Below are 21,228 nucleotides of genomic sequence, written 5' to 3' on the forward strand. Positions count from 1 at the left end.
GAGAGGGTTAGAGGTGGTGGAGGGGAGGGAGAGAGAGTTAGAGGTGGTGGAGGGGAGGGACAGAGAGGGTTAGAGGTGGTGGAGGGGAGGGAGAGAGAGAGTTAGGGGTGGTGGAGGGGAGGGACAGAGAGAGTTAGAGGTGGTGGAGGGGAGGGAGAGAGAGAGTTAGAGGTGGTGGAGGGGAGGGACAGAGAGAGTTAGAGGTTGTGGAGGGGAGGGGAGGGAGAGTTAGAGGTGGTGGAGGGGAGGGACAGAGAGAGTTAGAGGTTGTGGAGGGGAGGGGAGGGACAGAGATAGTTAGAGGTTGTGGAGGGGAGGGACAGAGATAGTTAGAGGTTGTGGAGGGGAGGGAGAGAGAGAGTTAGAGGTGGTGGAGGGGAGGGACAGAGAGAGTTAGAGGTGGTGGAGGGGAGGGAGAGAGAGAGTTAGAGGTGGTGGAGGGGAGGGAGAGAGAGAGTTAGAGGTGGTGGAGGGGAGGGACATAGAGAGTTAGAGGTTGTGGAGGGGAGGGACAGAGAGAGAGTTAGAGGGTGAGAGGGGGAGGGAGAGAGAGAGTTAGGGGGGTGAGAGGGGATGGAGAGAGAGAGAGTTAGGGGGGTGAGAGGGGATTGAGAGGCAGAGTTAGGGGGTGAGAGGGGATGGAGAGAGAGTTAGGGGGTGAGAGGGGATGGAGACAGAGTTAGGGGGTGAGAGGGGATGGAGAGAGAGGGGGTTGAATTAGCACTTTAGAAGGGGAACAAATAGGCTCCAACATCTTAAGTGGAACGAGCACAAGAGTAATTTAGACAAGTTGGCTTAATCCCCTTTCAAATCCCCAGGAGGCAGACCTGGACATCTGATAGACTTCAGAACTCTCCAAGTTCAACCCAATTGGTAGGTTTCCATGAGAACGACAACTAAACACTTCCTCGGCTGACTGTGTAAGTAGGCATTGCCTTCCCCCAGGCAATCGCCTCGACTCACAGTAGCACCCACACTGCATCACAAACACTCACTCACACATTCACACTCAAACCCCTTTCACCGTTGTAAAATGCAAAGTGAAATACTTTCTGGAAGCCAGAAGAGTTAGGTATTAGACACAAAGTTACTTAACAAAGGTTCATGTGACAACTGCAGTACTTAGCACAGGATTGGTCTCTAATTTGTTTAGTACTTTTAAACTGAGACAGAGAGTTGGAGGGGGGGAGAGAGAGTTGTCTGAACCTGCTGTGCTGTAACGTGGCAGGCCTTCCTGTGACTCAGTGGTTAGGAAGGTGTGTGTGTTGTGTGTCCTACAGGGTAGGGCAGGCTGCAGGCCTTCCTGTGACTCAGTGGTTAGGAAGGTGTGTGTGTGTTGTGTGTCCTACAGGGTAGGGCAGGCTGCAGGCCTTCCTGTGACTCAGTGGTTAGGAAGGTGTGTGTGTTGTGTGTCCTACAGGGTAGGGCAGGCTGCAGGCCTTCCTGTGACTCAGTGGTTAGGAAGGTGTGTGTGTTGTGTGTCCTACAGGGTAGGGCAGGCTGCAGGCCTTCCTGTGACTCAGTGGTTAGGAAGGTGTGTGTGTTGTGTGTCCTGTGGTGACTCAGGGTAGGGCAGGCTGCAGGCCTTCCTGTGACTCAGTGGTTAGGAAGGTGTGTGTGTGTTGTGTGTCCTACAGGGTAGGGCAGGCTGCAGGCCTTCCTGTGACTCAGTGGTTAGGAAGGTGTGTGTGTGTTGTGTGTCCTACAGGGTGGGGCAGGCTGCAGGCCTTCCTGTGACTCAGACCTTCCTGTGACTCAGTGGTTAGGAAGGTGTGTGTGTGGTTAGGAAGACCTTCCTGTGACTCAGTGGTTAGGAAGGTGTGTGTGTGTGTTGTGTGTCCTACAGAGTAGGGCAGGCTGCAGGCCTACAGGGTAGGGCAGGCTGCAGACCTGGTCCTGTGACTCAGTGGTTAGGAACCTTCCTGTGACTCAGTGGTTGTGTGTGTTGTGTGTCCTACAGGGTAGGGCAGGCTGCAGACCTTCCTGTGACTCAGTGGTTAGGAAGGTGTGTGTGTTGTGTGTCCTACAGGGTAGGGCAGGCTGCAGGACCTTCCTGTGACTCAGTGGTTAGGAAGGTGTGTGTGTTGTGTGTCCTCCTGTGACTCAGTGGTTAGGAAGGTGGGTGTTGTGTGCAGGCTGCAGGCTGCAGACCTTCCTGTGACTCAGTGGTTAGGAAGGTGTGTGTGTTGTGTGTCCTACAGGGTAGGGCAGGCTGCAGACCTTCCTGTGACTCAGTGGTTAGGAAGGTGTGTGTGTTGTGTGTCCTACAGGTAGGGCAGTGGTTAGGAAGGCTGTCCAGACCTTCCTGTGACTCAGTGGTTAGGAAGGTGTGTGTGTTGTGTGTCCTACAGAGTAGGGCAGGCTGCAGACCTTCCTGTGACTCAGTGGTTAGGAAGGTGTGTGTGTTGTGTGTCCTACAGGGTAGGGCAGGCTGCAGGCCTTCCTGTGACTCAGTGGTTAGGAAGGTGTGTGTGTTGTGTGTCCTACAGGGTAGGGCAGGCTGCAGACCTTCCTGTGACTCAGTGGTTAGGAAGGTGTGTGTGTTGTGTGTCCTACAGGGTAGGGCAGGCTGCAGACCTTCCTGTGACTCAGTGGTTAGGAAGGTGTGTGTGTTGTGTGTCCTACAGGGTAGGGCAGGCTGCAGAAAAGTATCAAAGCTAAAAAGTTAGTCTCAGTATTTGTATGATTATAACAGTGCACTCAGAAAGTATTCAGACCCCTTGGCTTTTTCCACATTTTGTTACGTTACAGCCTTATTCTAAAAATAATTAAATTACTTTTTTACCTTATCAATCTCCACACAATACCCCATAATGACAAAGAAAAAACTGTTTGTTATACATGTTTGTAAATGTATAAAATAAATACAATATAACACATTTACATCAGTATTCAGACCCTTTACTCAGGACTTTGTTGAAGCACCTTTGGCAGTGATTACAGCCTCGAGTCTTCTTGGATATGACGCTACATGTTTGGCACACCTGTATTTGGGAAATTTCTCCTAATTTTATCTGCAGATCCTCTCAAGCTCTGTCAGGTTGGATGGTAAGCGTCACTGCAGAGCTATTTTTAGGTCTCTCCAGAGATGTTCAATCGGGTTCAAGTCCGGACTCTGGCTGGGCCACTCAAGGACATTGTCCCAAAGCCACACCTGCGTTGTCTTGGCTGTGTGCTTTGGTGTTGTTGTCCTGTTGGAAGGTGAACCTTCCCCCAGTCTGAGGTTCTGAGCACTGTGGAGCAGGTTTTCATCAAGGATCACTCTGTACTTTGCTCCGTTCATCGTTCCCTCGATCCTGACTAGTCTCTCAGTCACTGCCACTAAAAAACATCTCCACAGCATGATGCTGTCACCACCATGCTTCACTGCAGGTTTCCTCCAGATGTGATGCTTGGCATTCAGACCAGAGCTTCTTGTTTCTCAGGGTCTGAGTCCTTTAGGTGCCTTTTGGCAAACTCCAAGCGGGCTGTCATGTGCCTTTTACTGAGGAGCAGCTTCCATCTGGCCACTCTACCATGAAGGCCTGATTGGTGGAGTGCTGCAGAGATGGTTGTCCTTCTGGAAGATTCTTCCATCTTCACAGAGGAACTCATCGGATCCTTGGTTACCTACCTGACCAAGGCCCTTCTCCAGCGATTGCTCAGTTTGGCTGGCCAGCTCTAGGAAGAGTCTTGGTGGTTCCAAACTTCTTCCATTTAAGAATGATGGAGGCCTGTGTTCTTGGGGGCCTTCAATGCTGCGGAAATGTTTTGGTTCCCTTCCCCAGGACTGTGCCTCGACACAATCCTGTCTCGGAGCTCTATGGACAATTCCTTTGACCTCATGGCTTGGTTTTTGCTCTGACATGCACTGTGAACTGTGTGACCTTATATAGACAGGTGTGTGCCTTTCCAAATAATGTTCAATCAATTGAATTTACCACAGGTGGACTCCAATCAAGTTGTAGAAACACTTCAAGAAACAAAATTCACCTGAGTATCATAGCAACAGGTCTGAATACTTATCTAAATAAGGTATTTCAGTATTTTATTTGTAATGAATTTACAAACATTTCTAAAAACCTGTTTTCGCTTTGTCATTATGGGGTATTGTGTGTATAATGATGAGGAAACATTTTAATTTAACCCATTTTAGAATAAGGCTGTAACGTAACAAAATGTGAAAAGTCAAGGGGTCTGAATACTTTCCGTAGGCACTGTATGTTGAAGAGAGTGTTTGTGAGATGAAGACAGCAGTAAATAGTCAGACTTACATCATACTTGGTGAAGTATTTCAGTGTCCCCTCTCTTTCTGAGAGAACGAATCGTCGGTTGAGGAACTGGCCGTTGTCCCGCCCCCTTTTCATCAACATTCCATCCCTCGTTCCTGTCAGTGACACAGTGACAAGCTCATCAGTGCATATCTGTGTGTGTATGTGAGCATGAGTGTGTGATGCGTTGTGTGTGTGTCCTCACCCTCCTCATAGGTCTGTTTCTTCCCTTCCCCTGTAAACTCTTTCCTCTCGTACTTCGCTCTGATCCACTGCTCCCTCAGGACCCTGGACACACACACACACACACACACACACACGCGCACACACACACACACACACACAGACACACACACGCACGCACACACAGACACACACACACACACACACACACACACACACACACACACACACACACACACACACACACACACACACACACACACACACACACACACACAGACACACACACACACACACACACACCGATATGATATATTAGAAATCAGGAAAACTTCTCAAAATCGCCAGACAACCAAACTACATGAAAGCTCTACACACAAAACATATATTAACTAATTACGGTCATTGTGAGAACAGCAGAAAGGGAGTTACAGTGAGTGTTACAGTGAGTGTTATAGTGAGTGTTACAGTGAGTGTTACAGTGAGTGTTACAGTGAGTGTTACAGTGAGTGTTACAGTGAGTGTTACAGTGAGTGTTACAGTGAGTGTTACAGTGAGTGTTACAGTGAGTGTTACAGTGAGTGAGTGTTACAGTGAGTGTTACAGTGAGTGTTATAGTGAGTGTTACATTGAGTGTTACAGTGAGTGTTACAGTGAGTGTTACAGTGAGTGTTATAGTGAGTGTTATAGTGAGTGTTACAGTGAGTGAGTGTTACAGTGAGTGAGTGTTACAGTGAGTGTTACAGTGAGTGTTATAGTGAGTGTTATAGTGAGTGTTATAGTGAGTGTTACAGTGAGTGAGTGAGTGTTACAGTGAGTGAGTGTTACAGTGAGTGTTACAGTGAGTGTTATAGTGAGTGTTACAGTGAGTGTTATAGTGAGTGTTACAGTGAGTGTTATAGTGAGTGTTACAGTGAGTGTTACAGTGAGTGTTATAGTGAGTGTTACAGTGAGTGTTACAGTGAGTGTTATAGTGAGTGTTACAGTGAGTGTTATAGTGAGTGTTACAGTGAGTGTTACAGTGAGTGTTACAGTGAGTGTTACAGTGAGTGTTATAGTGAGTGTTACAGTGAGTGTTACAGTGAGTGTTACAGTGAGTGTTATAGTGAGTGTTACAGTGAGTGAGTGTTACAGTGAGTGAGTGTTACAGTGAGTGTTATAGTGAGTGTTACAGTGAGTGTTATAGTGAGTGTTACAGTGAGTGTTACAGTGAGTGTTACAGTGAGTGTTATAGTGAGTGTTACAGTGAGTGTTAGAGTGAGTGTTACAGTGAGTGTTATATTGAGTGTTACAGTGAGTGAGTGTTACAGTGAGTGTTATAATGAGTGTTATCGTGAGCATTTGTGAGGACAGACACTCTCTGTAGGCCAGGTGTAGAACAGATACTCTCTGTAGGCCAGGTGTAGAACAGATACTCTCTGTAGGCCAGGTGTAGAACAGATACTCTCTGTAGGCCAGGTGTAGAACGGATACTCTCTGTAGGCCAGGTGTAGAACAGATACTCTCTGTAGGCCAGGTGTAGAACAGATCCTCTCTGTAGGCCAGGTGTAGAACGGATACTCTCTGTAGGCCAGGTGTAGAACAGATACTCTCTGTAGGCCAGGTGTAGAACAGACACTCTCTGTAGGCCAGGTGTAGAACAGATACTCTCTGTAGGCCAGGTGTAGGACAGATACTCCATGACCTCACGAGGCTCAGAGAACACTACTGATACCACTGTACCACAGCACTGGGCCTGACCTCACGAGGCTCAGAGTCAGAGAACACTACTGATACCACTGTAGCACAGCACTGGGCCTGACCTCACGAGGCTCAGAGTCAGAGAACACTACTGATACCACTGTACCACAGCACTGGGCCTACCTCACGAGGCTCAGAGTCAGAGAACAACTGATACCACTGTACCACAGCACTGGGCCTGGCCTCACGAGGCTCAGAGTCAGAGAACACTACTGATACCACTGTACCACAGCACTGGGCCTGACCTCACGAGGCTCAGAGTCAGAGAACACTACTGATACCACTGTACCACAGCACTGGGCCTGACCTCACGAGGCAGAGTCAGAGAACACTACTGATACCACTGTACCACAGCACTGGGCCTGGCCTCACGAGGCTCACTGATACCAGGCTGGGCCAGAGGTCAGAGTCAGAGAACACTACTGATACCACTGTACCACAGCACTGGGCCTGACCTCACGAGGCTCAGAGTCAGAGAACACTACTGATACCACTGTACCACAGCACTGGGCCTGACCTCACGAGGCTCAGAGTCAGAGAACACTACTGATACCACTGTACCACAGCACTGGGCCTGACCTCACGAGGCTCAGAGAACACTACTGATACCACTGTACCACAGCACTGGGCCTGACCTCACGAGGCTCAGAGTCAGAGAACACTACTGATACCACTGTACCACAGCACTGGGCCTGGCCTCACGAGGCTCAGAGAACACTACTGATACCACTATACCACAGCAGTTCACAATGATCTAACCATCAGAGAGAGTTATTGATGATACTGATGGAAACAGCTCATTATCTGTAACCACGTGGAATTAATAGGTCAAAAATAAACATTCATCCATATTACGGCAAATTCCCAGATCAGGTTGGATTCTATCACTCCAGTGTGTGTCTGTGTGTGTGTGTGTCTGTGTGTGTGTGTGTGTACGTGTGTAATATGTGACATTTGGCAGCAAGGAAAATGTGAAGTGTTCATTAACATTAGAGCTGGGATCAGTGTACAGCTTCAGAGACAAAGAGAAGCACTCTCCCTCTTTCCTCTCTCTCCCTCCCCCCTCTCTCTCCCTCCTCCCTCCCTCCACTCTCTCTCCCTCTTTCCTCTCTCTCCCTCCTCCCTCTCTCCTCTCTCTCTCCCTCTTTCCTCTCTCTCCCCTCTCCCCCTCTCTCTCTCCTCTCTTCCTCTCTCTCCCCCCCCCCCTCCTCTCTCTCCCTCCTCCCTCCCTCCATCTCTTCAGACACAACCGTCCATGTCAAGTACTGCAATCAGCCAGACCTCATAATAACCAGATGGGAGGTGTGTGTGTGTGTGTGTGTGTGTGTGTCCATGCTGAGTGCTGTCTGATGACTGCTGGGAAGCCCAGAGAGCTGATGAAAGGATTAGCGTTGCTGATTACGAGACGAAGTCGAGACGACGGTGAGACAAAACGGACAAGACAAGCCATCGGTCCTAGCGTGAGATAAACACAACACACGACACGCATTCAAACAAACCATCACACACACACAGAAAACATCAGGTATCTCTGACACTCATTAAAACATAACATAAGGATTCAAGATAGTTCCATGATTACCTGCCACATAACAGCAGAGAATGTTTTTTGTCTAAAACCCTGGTGAAAGGGGCCAAGACACAAACCACACTGACACCTGAGACTGTTATCTCACTATTTCAGTCACGCTGGTATGAATGAGTCGGGAGACAGGCGCAGGAACGATTCAGACACCGTTGCCCGAGAGCACAACAAACTATACATACCTCAGCCTAGACATCAGTGCCACAGGTAACCTCCACAAGCTGTGAACGATCTGAGAGACAAGGCAAGAAGGGCCTTCTATTCCATCAAAAGGAAAATAAACTTCTACATACCAATTAGGATCTAGCTAAAAATACTTGAATCAGTTATATTGCCTTTCATGGTTGTGAGGTCTGGGGTCTGCTCAGCAACCAAGAATTCACCAAATGGGACAAACACCAAATTGAGACTCTGCATGCAGAATTCTGCAAAAATATCCTCTGTGTACAACGTAAAACACCAAATAATGCCTGCAGAGCACAAATAGAATGATACCCGCTAATTATCAAAATCCAGAAAAGAGCTGTTAAATTCTACAACAACCTAAAAGGAAGCGATTCCCAAACCTTCCATAACAAAGTCATCACCTACAGAGAGATGAACCTAGAGAAGAGTCCCCTAAGCAAGCTGGTCCTGGGGCTCTGTTCACAAACACAAACACACCCCACAGAGCAACAGGACAGCAACATAATTAGACCCAACCAAATCATGAGAAAACAAAAAGATAATTACTTGACACATTGAAAAGAATTAACAAAAAAACAGAGCAAACTAGAATGCTATTTGGCCCTAAACAAAGAGAACACAGTGGCAGAATACCTGACCACTGTGACTGACCCAAACTTAAGGAAAGCTTTGACTATGTACAGACTCAGTGAGCATAGCCTTGCTATTGAGAAAGGCCGCCGTAGGCAGACATGGCTCTCAAGAGAAGACAGGCTATGTGCACACTGCCCACAAAATGAGGTGGAAACTGAGCTGCACTTCCTAACCTCCTGCCCAATGTATGACCATATTAGAGACACATATTTCCCATAGATTACACAGACCAATTTTGATACACTCCCACATCTACTGGGTGAAATTCCACAGTGTTCCATCACAGCAGCAAGTGACCTGTTACCACAAGAAAAGGGCAACCAGTGAAGAACAAACACCATTGTAAATACAACCCATATTTATGTTGATTTATTTTCCTTTTTGTACTTGAACTATTTGCACATCGTTACAACACTGTATGTAGACACTGTATATAGACACTGTATATACACACTGTATATAGATACTGTATATACACACTGTATATAGACACTGTATATAGACACTGTATATAGACACTGTATATACACACTGTATATAGACACTGTATATAGACACTGTATATAGACACTGTATATAGACACTGTATATAGACACTGTATATAGACACTGTATATAGACACTGTATATAGACACTGTATATAGACACTGTATATAGACACTGTATATAGACACTGAATATACACACTGTATATAGACACTGTATATAGACACTGAATATACACACTGTATATAGACACTGTATATAGACACTGTATATAGACACTGTATATAGACACTGTATATAGACACTGTATATAGACACTGTATATAGACATATAGACACTGTATATAGACACTGTATATAGACACTGTATATAGACACTGTATATAGACACTGTATATAGACACTGTATATAGACACTGACACTGTATATATATAGACACTGTATATAGACACTGTATATAGACACTGTATATAGACACTGTATATAGACACTGTATAGACACTGTATATAGACACTGTATATAGACACTGTATATAGACACTGTATATAGACACTGTATATAGACACTGTATATAGACACTGTATATAGACATATAGACACTGTATATAGACACTGTATATAGACACTGTATATAGACACTGTATATAGACACTGTATATAGACACTGTATATAGACACTGTATATAGACACTGTATATAGACACTGTATATAGACACTGTATATAGACACTGTATATAGACACTGTATATATATATAGACAGACACTGTATATAGACACTGTATATAGACACTGTATATACACACTGTATATAGACACTGTATATAGACACTGTATATAGACACTGTATATAGACACTGTATATAGACACTGTATATAGACACTGTACTGTATATAGACACTGAATATACACACTGTATATAGACACTGTATATAGACACTGTATATAGACACTGTATATAGACACTGTATATAGACACTGAATATACACACTGTATATAGACACTGTATATAGACACTGAATATACACACTGTATATAGACACTGTATATAGACACTGTATATAGACACTGTATATAGACACTGTATATAGACACTGTATATAGACACTGTATATAGACACTGTATATAGACACTGTATATAGACACTGTATATAGACACTGTATATACACACTGTATATAGACACTGTATATAGACACTGTATATAGACACTGTATATAGACATATAGACACTGTATATAGACACTGTATATAGACACTGTATATAGACACTGTATATAGACACTGTATATAGACACTGTATATAGACACTGAATATACACACTGTATATAGACACTGTATATAGACACTGTATATAGACACTGAATATACACACTGTATATAGACACTGAATATACACACTGTATATAGACACTGAATATACACACTGTATATAGACACTGAATATACACACTGTATATAGACACTGAATATACACACTGTATATAGACACTGAATATACACACTGTATATAGACACTGTATATAGACATAATATGACATTTGAAATGTCGTTATTGTTTTGGAACTTGTGTGGGTGTAATGTTTACTGTTAATTTTTTATTGTTTATTTCACTTTTGTTTATTATCTACCTTATATAAACATTTGTTTCCCATGCCAATAAAGCCCTTAAATTGAATAGAGAGAGAGAGAGAGAGAGAGAGAGAGAGAGAGAGACAGACAGACAGAGAGAGAGAGAGAGAGAGAGAGAGAGAGAGAGAGAGAGAGAGAGAGAGAAAGCGAGGAAATAATGAACAAGGAAACATATCCTATAACTAGTCTAAAACACATGATTGAAACTCAATGATTCCTCCTCCTACACATTTAACATCACAGGAAATCAACCTGATCTTATTATGGAACATATTACAATGTGCACTTCATCCTAATGTCTTTCTAAGGGATTGATCATGATAGAGAATAGACAGTGTGTGTGTGTGTGTGTGTGTGTTCCTTTCAGTATCCTACCCTAGCCAGCGCCTCTTTGCCATGATTCCCCAAAAATATCCCCCTCATCACAATGTCCTTATTACAATGGTCCCGTTGCCATGGTCACACACACACACACACACACACACACACACACACACACACACACACACACACACACACACACACACACACACACACACACACACACACACACACACACACACACACGCACACAAGCGCACAGGCATACTTACTGGCAGTCTTTGTGGGTAGGTTTGTAGTAGTAGACAGGAACAAACGCCTCATATTTCTGCTTCATCAATTCGTTCCCATTCTCCGCCATGAACTGTAACACACACCCACCCACACACACAGAGAAAGAGAGAAGTTGAGAGAGACAGAACAGACGGGCGGATGAGTCATGATTGCATGTGTCATACATATCCCTATTAGCTAAACACAGACAATTCCTCCCAGCATTTGAGTGGATTGTTTTGAATGTGAAATATGCAGCACAACCATTCATTTTCTACAGGATAATGTCCTATTCTTCAGGATGGACGGGACACAAGCCTGTCTGAAATCATTTCATATTCATATCAGGTTCATCACGGAGTTATGACTCAGTCATACATGACTATGTGTAGTCATGGATTCAGACCTGGGTTCAAAAACTATATCAAATCTTTCAAGTACTTTGAGCGTCAGCTCTAGCCTGCCTGGAGTGACAGATGGGCGGGGTTTGCCATTTTGGGACGACTCTGTCGGTCTGTCAAGCCAGGCAAGCTCAATCAAGCACAGATGAAGCATTTGAAATGATTTAAAAATAGCAATGAACCCAGAGCCGATTGGATTTGAAGAAATGTACGTTAGCGAATATTGCGATTTGGGTCATTTTGGTGAGCAGCTCACCTTCACTTCCTGGTCTTCCCAGCGGGAGAGGCTGAGGGATTTGACCTTCATTCCGATGTTGGGAATATTCCTGTGGATCCCGGAACATTGAACACAGATGAACACTCCTAAGGAACAGGAGCCCCAACTAGGATCTGATGGAGGGATGGATGGAGGAAAGGAGGGCAAGAGAACGAGGAAGAACAGAGAACAGAGAGAGGTATGTGGTTTCATTGGGAGTTTGTGGTACTAGATCAAATGGAATACCTTTAGAAAAACCAACATTTCACATCGAAAAAACTTGGAATGCTTGCTTTGACCTTTGTCCTCTTGAGCAAGGAGCAGATTCTCTGTAAATATCCAATGATAAGGTGTATAGGACATACAACAACATACCACACTACAACTCAGTACAAAGTGCTGGACCACATACCTTCAGAGCAGATATGAAGGCAGTCAGGGAAGAGAAACCTTCCTTTTGATTTAACATTTGTACTGAATGTCTCCCATCTCCCTCGATTGGCTCATACCTGTGTTTACTTTAGCTTGACCACACCCATCTTATCTACCTGCCACAGCCTGGTGCAGGGCCAGCTACCAACCCACAGAGTGTGTGTGTGTCTTTAACCTACTCCACCGTTTTATCCCCTATGACAAAGTCAGCCTAGGCCAAAGAAACCCTGCGTTGGTCTACATTGCGGTAGACCTACAGGTCTGTTCTGTTGGAAGTGATCCGGTAGCCTACAGTAGTGTTAACCTACAGAATGTCTTACTGTTGTTCCCTTTCATATCCTACTTTCTTTCATTCTGATAATCACATGATGATGTCTGGAGAGCTGAGGAGGCCTGTTTCACATCTAGATGTGCCTGAATAACCAACACTCATTTCAGACTGCGGGGGAATCCATTTCAAAAAAGATTTGAATGCTACTTATAAATGCATGTTGTTGCCCCGTGTATTGGGACCTTTGGGTACTAAACTGGCCTATTCCCCATACATAAATGACATTTTGTAAGTGACTTCACGAGTGACTTGGCAGATGCCAATATTAACGTGTGAGTGTAGTCAGTGCATGTCTTGTCCAGGGACTACTGCAGAATCCAGCATCTGCCCAGCATTCTTCTGTCCTCATGCCATCAAACTGCCAAATAACTAACACAATGGCTACACAGACTATCTATGTTGTCCTTTGTTCTTATTTTTGTACTGTCTCTAAGCACCCTCACAGAGCCCTACACACTACACACACTGATGCTCCAACACACACACAACCTTTACTAAGGACATGTCACTGACTTTGAGTTAAGCCAGAGTTTCTATGTATGTGGATGACTCAACACTACACACGTCAGCTACTACAGTGACTGAAATGACTGCAACACTCAACACTACACACGTCAGCTACAACAGTGACTGAAATGACTGCAACACTCAACACTACACACGTCAGCTACTACAGTGACTGAAATGACTGCAACACTCAACACTACACACGTCAGCGACTGAAATGACTGCAACACTCAACACTACACACGTCAGCTACAACAGTGACTGAAATGACTGCAACACTCAACACTACACACGTCAGCTACTACAGTGACTGAAATGACTGCAACGCTCAACACTATACACGTCAGCTACTACAGTGACTGAAATGACTGCAACACTCAACACTACACACGTCAGCTACTACAGCGACTGAAATGACTGCAACACTCAACACTACACACGTCAGCTACTACAGCGACTGAAATGACTGCAACACTCAACACTACACACGTCAGCTACTACAGCGACTGAAATGACTGCAACACTCAACACTACACACATCAGCTACTACAGCGACTGAAATGACTGCAACACTCAACACTACACACGTCAGCTACTACAGCGACTGAAATGACTGCAACACTCAACACTACACACGTCAGCTACTACAGCGACTGAAATGACTGCAACACTCAACACTACACACGTCAGCTACTACAGCGACTGAAATGACTGCAACACTCAACAAAGAGCTGCAGTTGGTTTCAGAATCGGTGGCAGGGAATAAGTTATTCCTAAATATTTAAACTAAAAGCATTGTATTGGGACCAAACACTCACTAAACCCTAAACCTCAACTAAATCTTGTAATAAATCATGTGGAAACTGAGCAGGTTGAGATGACTAAACTGCTTGGAGTAACACTAGATTGTAAACTTTCATGGTCAAAACATATTGATGCAGTAGTAGTTAAGATGGGGAGAAGTCTGTCTATAATAAAGCGAAGCTCTGCCTTCTTAACAACACTATCAACAAGGCAGGTCCTACAGGCCCTAGTTTCTACCTTCTTAACAACACTATCAACAAGGCAGGTCCTACAGGCCCTAGTTTCTACCTTCTTAACAACACTATCAACAAGGCAGGTCCTACAGGCCCTAGTTTTGTCGCACCTGGACTACTGTTCAGTTGTGTGGTCAAATTGTAATTGGCTCAGAACAGGGCAGCACGGCTGGCCCTTGGATGTACACAGAGCAGAGGTCAAGCGATTATGATTTTTCAATGCCAATACCTATTATTGGAGGACCCAAAAAAAAGACGATACCGATTAATCGGCCGATTTATATATATATGTTTGTAATAATGACAATTACAACAATACTGAATGAACCCTTTTATTTTAACTTAATATAATACATCAATACAATCAATTTAGTCTCAAATAAATAATGAAACATGTTCAATTCGGTTTAAATAATGCAAAAACAAAGTGTTGGAGAAGAGAGTAAAAGTGCAATATGTGCCATGTAAAAGCTAAGGTTTCAGTTCCTTGCTCAGAACATGAGAACATATGAAAGTTGGTGGTTCCTTTTAACACGAATCTTCAATATTCCCCGGTAAGAAATTTTAGGTTGTAGTTATTATAGGAATTATAGGACTATTTCCCTCTATACCATTTGTATTCCATATACCTTTGACTATTGGATGTTCTTATAGGCACTATAGTATTGCCAGCCTAATCTCAGGAGATGATAGGCTTGAAGTCATAAACAGCTCAATGCTTGAAGCATTGCGAAGAGCTGCTGGCAAAACGCATGAAAGTGCTGTTTGAATGAATGCTTACGAGCCTGCTGCTGCCTACCACCACTCAGTCAGACTGCTCTATCAAATCATAGACTTAATTATAACATAACACACAGAAATACGAGCCTTAGGTCATTAGTATGGTAAAATCCGTAAACTATCATTCCGAAAACAAAATGTTTATTATTTCAGTGAAATACGGAACCGTTCCGTATTTTATCTAACGGATGGCATCCCTAAGTCTAAATATTGCTGTTACATTGTACAACCTTCAATGTTATGTCATAATTATGTACAATTCTGGCAAATTAATTACGTTCTTTGTTAGTAAGAAATGGTCTTCACACGGTTAGCAACGAGCCAGGTGGGCCAAACTGCTGCATATACCCTGACTCTGCTTGCACAGAATGCAAGAGAAGTGACACAATTTCCCTAGTTATAAGAAATTCATGTTAGCAGGAAATATTAACTAAATATGCAGGTTTAAAATATATACTTGTGTATTGATTTTAAAGAAAGGCATTGATGTTAATGGTTAGGTACACATTGGTGCAACGACAGTGCTTTTTTCACGAATGCGCTTGTTAAATCATCACCCGTTTGTTGAAGTAGGCTGTGATTCAATGATAAATTAACAGGCACCGCATCAATTATATGCAACACAGGACAAGCTAGATAAACTAGTAATATCATCAACCATGTGTAGTTAACTAGTGATTATGTGAAGATTGATTGTTTTTTTATAAGATAAGTTTAATGCTAGCTAGCACCTTACCGTGGCTACTTGCTGCACTCGCATAACAGGTGGTCAGCCTGCCACTCAGTCTCCTCGTGGAGTGCAATGTAATCAGCCATAAATCCAAAAATGCCGATTTACGATTGTTATGAAAACATTGAAATCGGCCCCAATTAATCGGCCATTCCGATGAATCGGTCGACCTCTAACACAGAGAGCTAATATTAATAATATGCATGTCAATCTCTCCTGGCTGAAAATGGGGGAGAGATTGACTTCATCACTACTTGTATTTATGAGAGGTATTGACAAGCTGAATGTACCGAGCTGTCTGTTTAAACTACTGGCACACAGCTCGGACACCCATGCATACCCCACAAGACATGCCACCAGAGGTCTCTTCACAGTCCCCAAGTTCAGAACAGACAATGGGAGGCACACAGTACTACATAGAGTCATGACTACATGGAACTCTATTCCACATCAGGTAACTGATGCGAGCAGTAAAATGTGATTTTAAAAAACAGATGAAAAAGAATCCACCTTATGGAACAGCGACTGTGAAGCAACAGAAACATTAGCACAGACACATGCGCACACACACACACACACGATAACACACACACACACACACACGATAACATACACACTATACATACACATTGAAATGAAGATATGTGGTAGTGGTGGAGTAGGGGCCCGAGGACACACAGTGTGTTGTGAAATCTGTGAATATATTGTAATGTTTTTAAAATGGCATAAATTGCCTTCATTTTGCCGGACCCCAGGAAGAGTAACTGCTGCTTGGTCAGCAGCTAATGGGGATCCACAATAAATACAAATACACTCCCTCCATCATTTACTCATACACACATAACATATACACACATTTATAGACTACACACACCCACTCGGATACAATCATTACATACGCTGCTGCTATTCTGTTAATCATATATCCTGATGCCTAGTCACCTTACCCCTATACATATCTAACTCTATAGATCCAGTATCCCTGTACATTATAATATGGTACTGACCCTGTATATAGTATGTTTACCCCTATACATATCTACCTCTATAGATCCAGTATCCCTGTACATTATAATATGGTACTGACCCTGTATATAGTATGTTTACCCCTATACATATCTACCTCTATAGATCCAGTATCCCTGTACATTATAATATGGTACTGACCCTGTATATAGTATGTTTACCCCTATGTACTGACTCTGGATATAGTATTCTTACCGCTATACGTATCTTTTCATACATTTCTTGCCTCCCTGCCTTTGACAAAGTGGGCACTGCTTATCACAGATAGGCATCAGCGATCACCTAAAAAGCCCATAATTATGCCATTGGTTGGAATATGTCATTGTTTTTGGGCAGAATTATGTGAGGTCTTATGTGTTGTTGGAGGTGGGTCTTGGTCAGTTTAGCTCAGAAAAGCCACCCTCGCTAATCGCCATGCATAGGCGGCCACCTAATCCTGCCTAATGAGCGGGCCGGTGTTGTGCCGAAAATCTCCCCCCTAGCGTCTTCCTAGTTGAGTTTTCTGCTTTTCACTCCATTGTTAGTTTAGCCTACGTTTCACTGATCTTAGTAGCAGAAAGCATTTTTGTCTGCAGTTTTCGGGTTTGGCTATTTGTGTCAAGTGTCTGTGGCGGTTCTAGCTTGTATGGCGCCCTGGGAGACCTCCTCGTTCAGCGCGCGCTCGCACCCCGGGGCGGCAAGACTCCGCTCTACTCCCTCCTCTATGTTTAATATAACACACATATATGAATTATTCGTTTCGGTTGCCTACGTGAAGTTTGTTCTATAGAAGTATTTGACTCTGATGTGTGCCACCGAAAGTATTTGACTCTAACCACAACATTAAGGAAAATAGAAGGGGGGGGGGGGTTCTGGCAGGGGGGAGATTTTCGGCACAACACCTGTTCAGCTCCTAACATTAACCCCTAACAAATAGAGCTAGCTAACATTAGCCACAACAAATTGGAATTCGTAACATGTCATACGTTTAGAAATTAGTCAAATATTGTACGAATTGCATTTCAGAACATATTGTACGAATTGCAATGCGTAACATACCATACGAAATGGAGACGGACATCCACAAATGCATACGAAACATAACATATCATACTAAATGGTGTTTCGGATTTAAGTACAGAATAATACGAAATGCTCTGAGACCACGTTGCAGACGGAAGCCCACAGAAATACATACTTTTGGAAACAATGTCCTTACATTTCTGAACCAATGTGTCGTGTAAAGGCCAGATTCTGGTTCACCGTTAGGTTACAAATGAAAAGTCGCTTTAAAATGCAAGTAGGCCTATTCTGCTCCTAACATTCCCAGAGCAACTCAAATAGACCTAAAATAGGCTAAAGGTATTTTTCTACCTATACATGTCAGGACCTGTTGCATGCCAACTCCCACCCTCTCTCATCTAGAACGTCTAGGCTAGAAGGTTCTTTGCAGCAAAGTTATAACATCAGCATCACATTTCAACTTACCAGGCGCACCACAGTCTGCGCACGCGTCGTTCCCTGGCTTTTGAATGATCTCTTTCAAGAGACGAGAAACTCTCTCGTTCCCAGGCATTTCAAAATCCTTTAAATCAGTCCTGAACCGAGAAGACAACCGAAAAATCACAGCATAAAAGTGTGTCTTCGGGTGGGTCCTCGGCTCCCTACACACGCAGGCGGTAGCCTAGACACGAGAGGATGAGGTATGCCAGACTCAACTGAAAGAAGAAGAAAAATAAACTTCCACTCAAAATCGATTCTTCCGTTCGGTCCATTCAGTGAAACACTTGCATGGTTCTCACCGCCCAACCTGAGTTTTGTGCGAACTCCCTGTCCTTGTTAAAAAAAGGATTTGTCACAACTTGTTGTTGGTTGAGCTTCTCTCTCCGACACCTTTCAGGGAGGGTGTGTGTGAGGGGAGGGAGCCAGACCTACACTCGGAAGTGAACTGCTGGTTTTGTTCAGACTTGCTGTTCCGCATAATTGTAGGGTGCTCAATCAGATAACAAAATTACTGTTCTCTAACGGTTGTAGTACCATATTCCACCGCTAGATGGTAGCAGTCCACCAGCAAGGAGAAGTCAGCGCGTAGCTCTGTAGCGCTCCAAGGAAACCAAAAAATGTTGAGTGTGTGTGGATGTGTTGCCCTTTTAAGTCGCTGTTTCGTATTGAGTGTAGGCTATTGCAGGACCTTGTACTCTCTATTGCTCCTCTGACCTGTCCTTGCACCCTATCGATCGAAAAGTGTGGTCAGAAGGTGTGTGTGTGTGTGTGTGTGTGTGTGGGGTGGGGGGAGGCTCTCCATGGTGCTGAATCAAGCGTGATGGAATCCCAGGACACAGTGTTGGAGAAGCTACTCTGAAAATAAAATTTACCAAGCTACAAAATAGGCTACTTCCCACTGGAAAAAGTTAAGATTCACTAAATCTACCCTTAATAAGAAAAATATGACATACTTATCTTAAGTTACTTTGAAAAAGTAGTTTACATCCAAACTACTTCTTGAAAAATTGTCATATCTAAATCTGAAACGTCATAGACTACAAATTGCAAGAACAAATCCCTCTGGGGTCAAATGTTCCCATAGTCTATTAAACACAAAAACTGTTCTTAGGCAGGTCTTATGCTGAAACATAAACAACATTATTCTCTACCTCACACATATTTCATTTTTGCCCCTCTGGGGTTTGTGGTATATGGCCAATATCTGCCTTGTGTCGTGGGTAAGAACAGCCCTTAGCAGTGGTATATTGCTTAATTAACTACTGAAAACACTACTTAGATTTGAATTTAGTTCAACTACCACCAAGCTATTACCAAATGTAGTTACTAGTTGAACAACAAGTAGTTGGCTCACATAGCCATCTTCCCCACCAATCCCAATGTATGTTCAAGCACAACTGTATGTGAGGGACAGTCATAATATTGGGTATATTATAAGACGTATAAAATACATTCTATTAGACATGGTTATGTTGGCCGACAACCTTATGCCTTCATTGGTATTGAAAGTAAATAATTAAATCTAGCCTCTTGCTTTTGTTCAATCTGCCCCATGCGCCAAAGCACATTACAGCACAATACGCTCGAAAGTTGTTTTGTTGTGTCTATACAGAGCCCCTGGAGTAACTAATGGTTATTTTAAGTGCCGAGGTGAAAAGAATGTATTTGTTGTGCAACATTTGTTATCGTTGAGCAGGAGGCGTCGTGGCAATAAGTGAGACAAATGGGTTTTATTTCACGGCTAGATGAGCAAACCGGGCTTGACGTGGCTTTGTTCTGCCACACCGGATTTCCACGGTGACAGCAAACGCTAATGTTCACCACGGCCCGTTACCGAAAGCTCATTTGTGAGAAACGGGACTGAGTATAGGCTAGCGTTTTATCTTCGAGCCGCTGCCGCACTCTGGAATGTAGAATGGAATTTACATTTTAGATTCAGACACTTTTGTTGTGTGTATGTACTGACATGTGACCTACTTGTTGTGTGTATGTACTGACATGTGACCTACTTGTTGTGTGTATGTACTGACATGTGACCTACTTGTTGTGTGTATGTACTGACATGTGACCTACTTGTTGTGTGTATGTACTGACATGTGACCTACTTGTTGTGTGTATGTACTGACATGTGACCTACTTGTTGTGTGTATGTACTGACATGTGACCTACTTGTTGTGTGTATGTACTGACATGTGACCTACTTGTTGTGTGTATGTACTGACATGTGACCTACTTGTTGTGTGTATGTACTGACATGTGACCTACTTGTTGTGTGTATGTACTGACATGTGACCTACTTGTTGTGTGTATGTACTGACATGTGACCTACTTGTTGTGTGTATGTACTGACATGTGACCTACTTGTTGTGTGTATGTACTGACATGTGACCTACTTGTTGTGTGTATGTACTGACATGTGACCTACTTGTTGTGTGTATGTACTGACATGTGACCTACTGGTTGTGTGTATGTACTGACATGTGACCTACTGGTTGTGTGTATGTACTGACATGTGACCTACTGGTTGTGTGTATGTACTGACATGTGACCTACTTGTTGACATGTGTATGTACTGACATGTGACCTACTGGTTGTGTGTATGTACTGACATGTGACCTACTGGTTGTGTGTATGTACTGACATGTGACCTACTGGTTGTGTGTATGTACTGACATGTGACCTACTTGTTGTGTGTATGTACTGACATGTGACCCTGACATGTGACCTTGTTGTGTGTATGTACTGACATGTGACCTACTGGTGTGTGTGTATGTACTGACATGTGACCTACTTGTTGTGTGTATGTACTGACATGTGACCTACTGGTTGTGTGTATGTACTGACATGTGACCTACTGGTTGTGTGTATGTACTGACATGTGACCTACTGGTTGTGTGTATGTACTGACATGTGACCTACTTGGTTGTGTGTATGTACTGACATGTGACCTAC

At 43.6% G+C, this 21,228-nt stretch overlaps 1 protein-coding gene across 2 annotated transcripts in view; it reads right to left on the reverse strand.

Moving 5' to 3' along the window:
• Nucleotides 1–18,721, reverse strand: part of zgc:92360 (uncharacterized protein LOC436988 homolog) — a 43,158-nt gene extending 24,437 nt beyond the window's left edge. Inside the window, exons 1-5 of one of the 2 annotated variants that reach the window (XM_042317362.1) lie at nt 18,262–18,721; nt 11,952–12,085; nt 11,294–11,385; nt 4,456–4,538; nt 4,254–4,366 (exon numbers count right to left, since the gene is read on the reverse strand). In XM_042317362.1, coding sequence (XP_042173296.1) covers nt 4,254–4,366; nt 4,456–4,538; nt 11,294–11,385; nt 11,952–12,085; nt 18,262–18,349 — 510 coding nt within the window. In that variant the 5' untranslated portion in view covers nt 18,350–18,721. Of the gene's footprint in view, nt 1–4,253; nt 4,367–4,455; nt 4,539–11,293; nt 11,386–11,951; nt 12,086–12,363; nt 12,385–18,261 lie in introns of those variants that run through there. The other variant, XM_042317363.1, reaches the window with a different exon arrangement.
• Nucleotides 18,722–21,228: the final 2,507 nt, after the last annotated feature.

The sequence above is a fragment of the Oncorhynchus tshawytscha genome, unplaced genomic scaffold, assembly GCF_018296145.1.
Source record: "Oncorhynchus tshawytscha isolate Ot180627B unplaced genomic scaffold, Otsh_v2.0 Un_contig_739_pilon_pilon, whole genome shotgun sequence".
Lineage (NCBI taxonomy): Eukaryota > Metazoa > Chordata > Actinopteri > Salmoniformes > Salmonidae > Oncorhynchus > Oncorhynchus tshawytscha.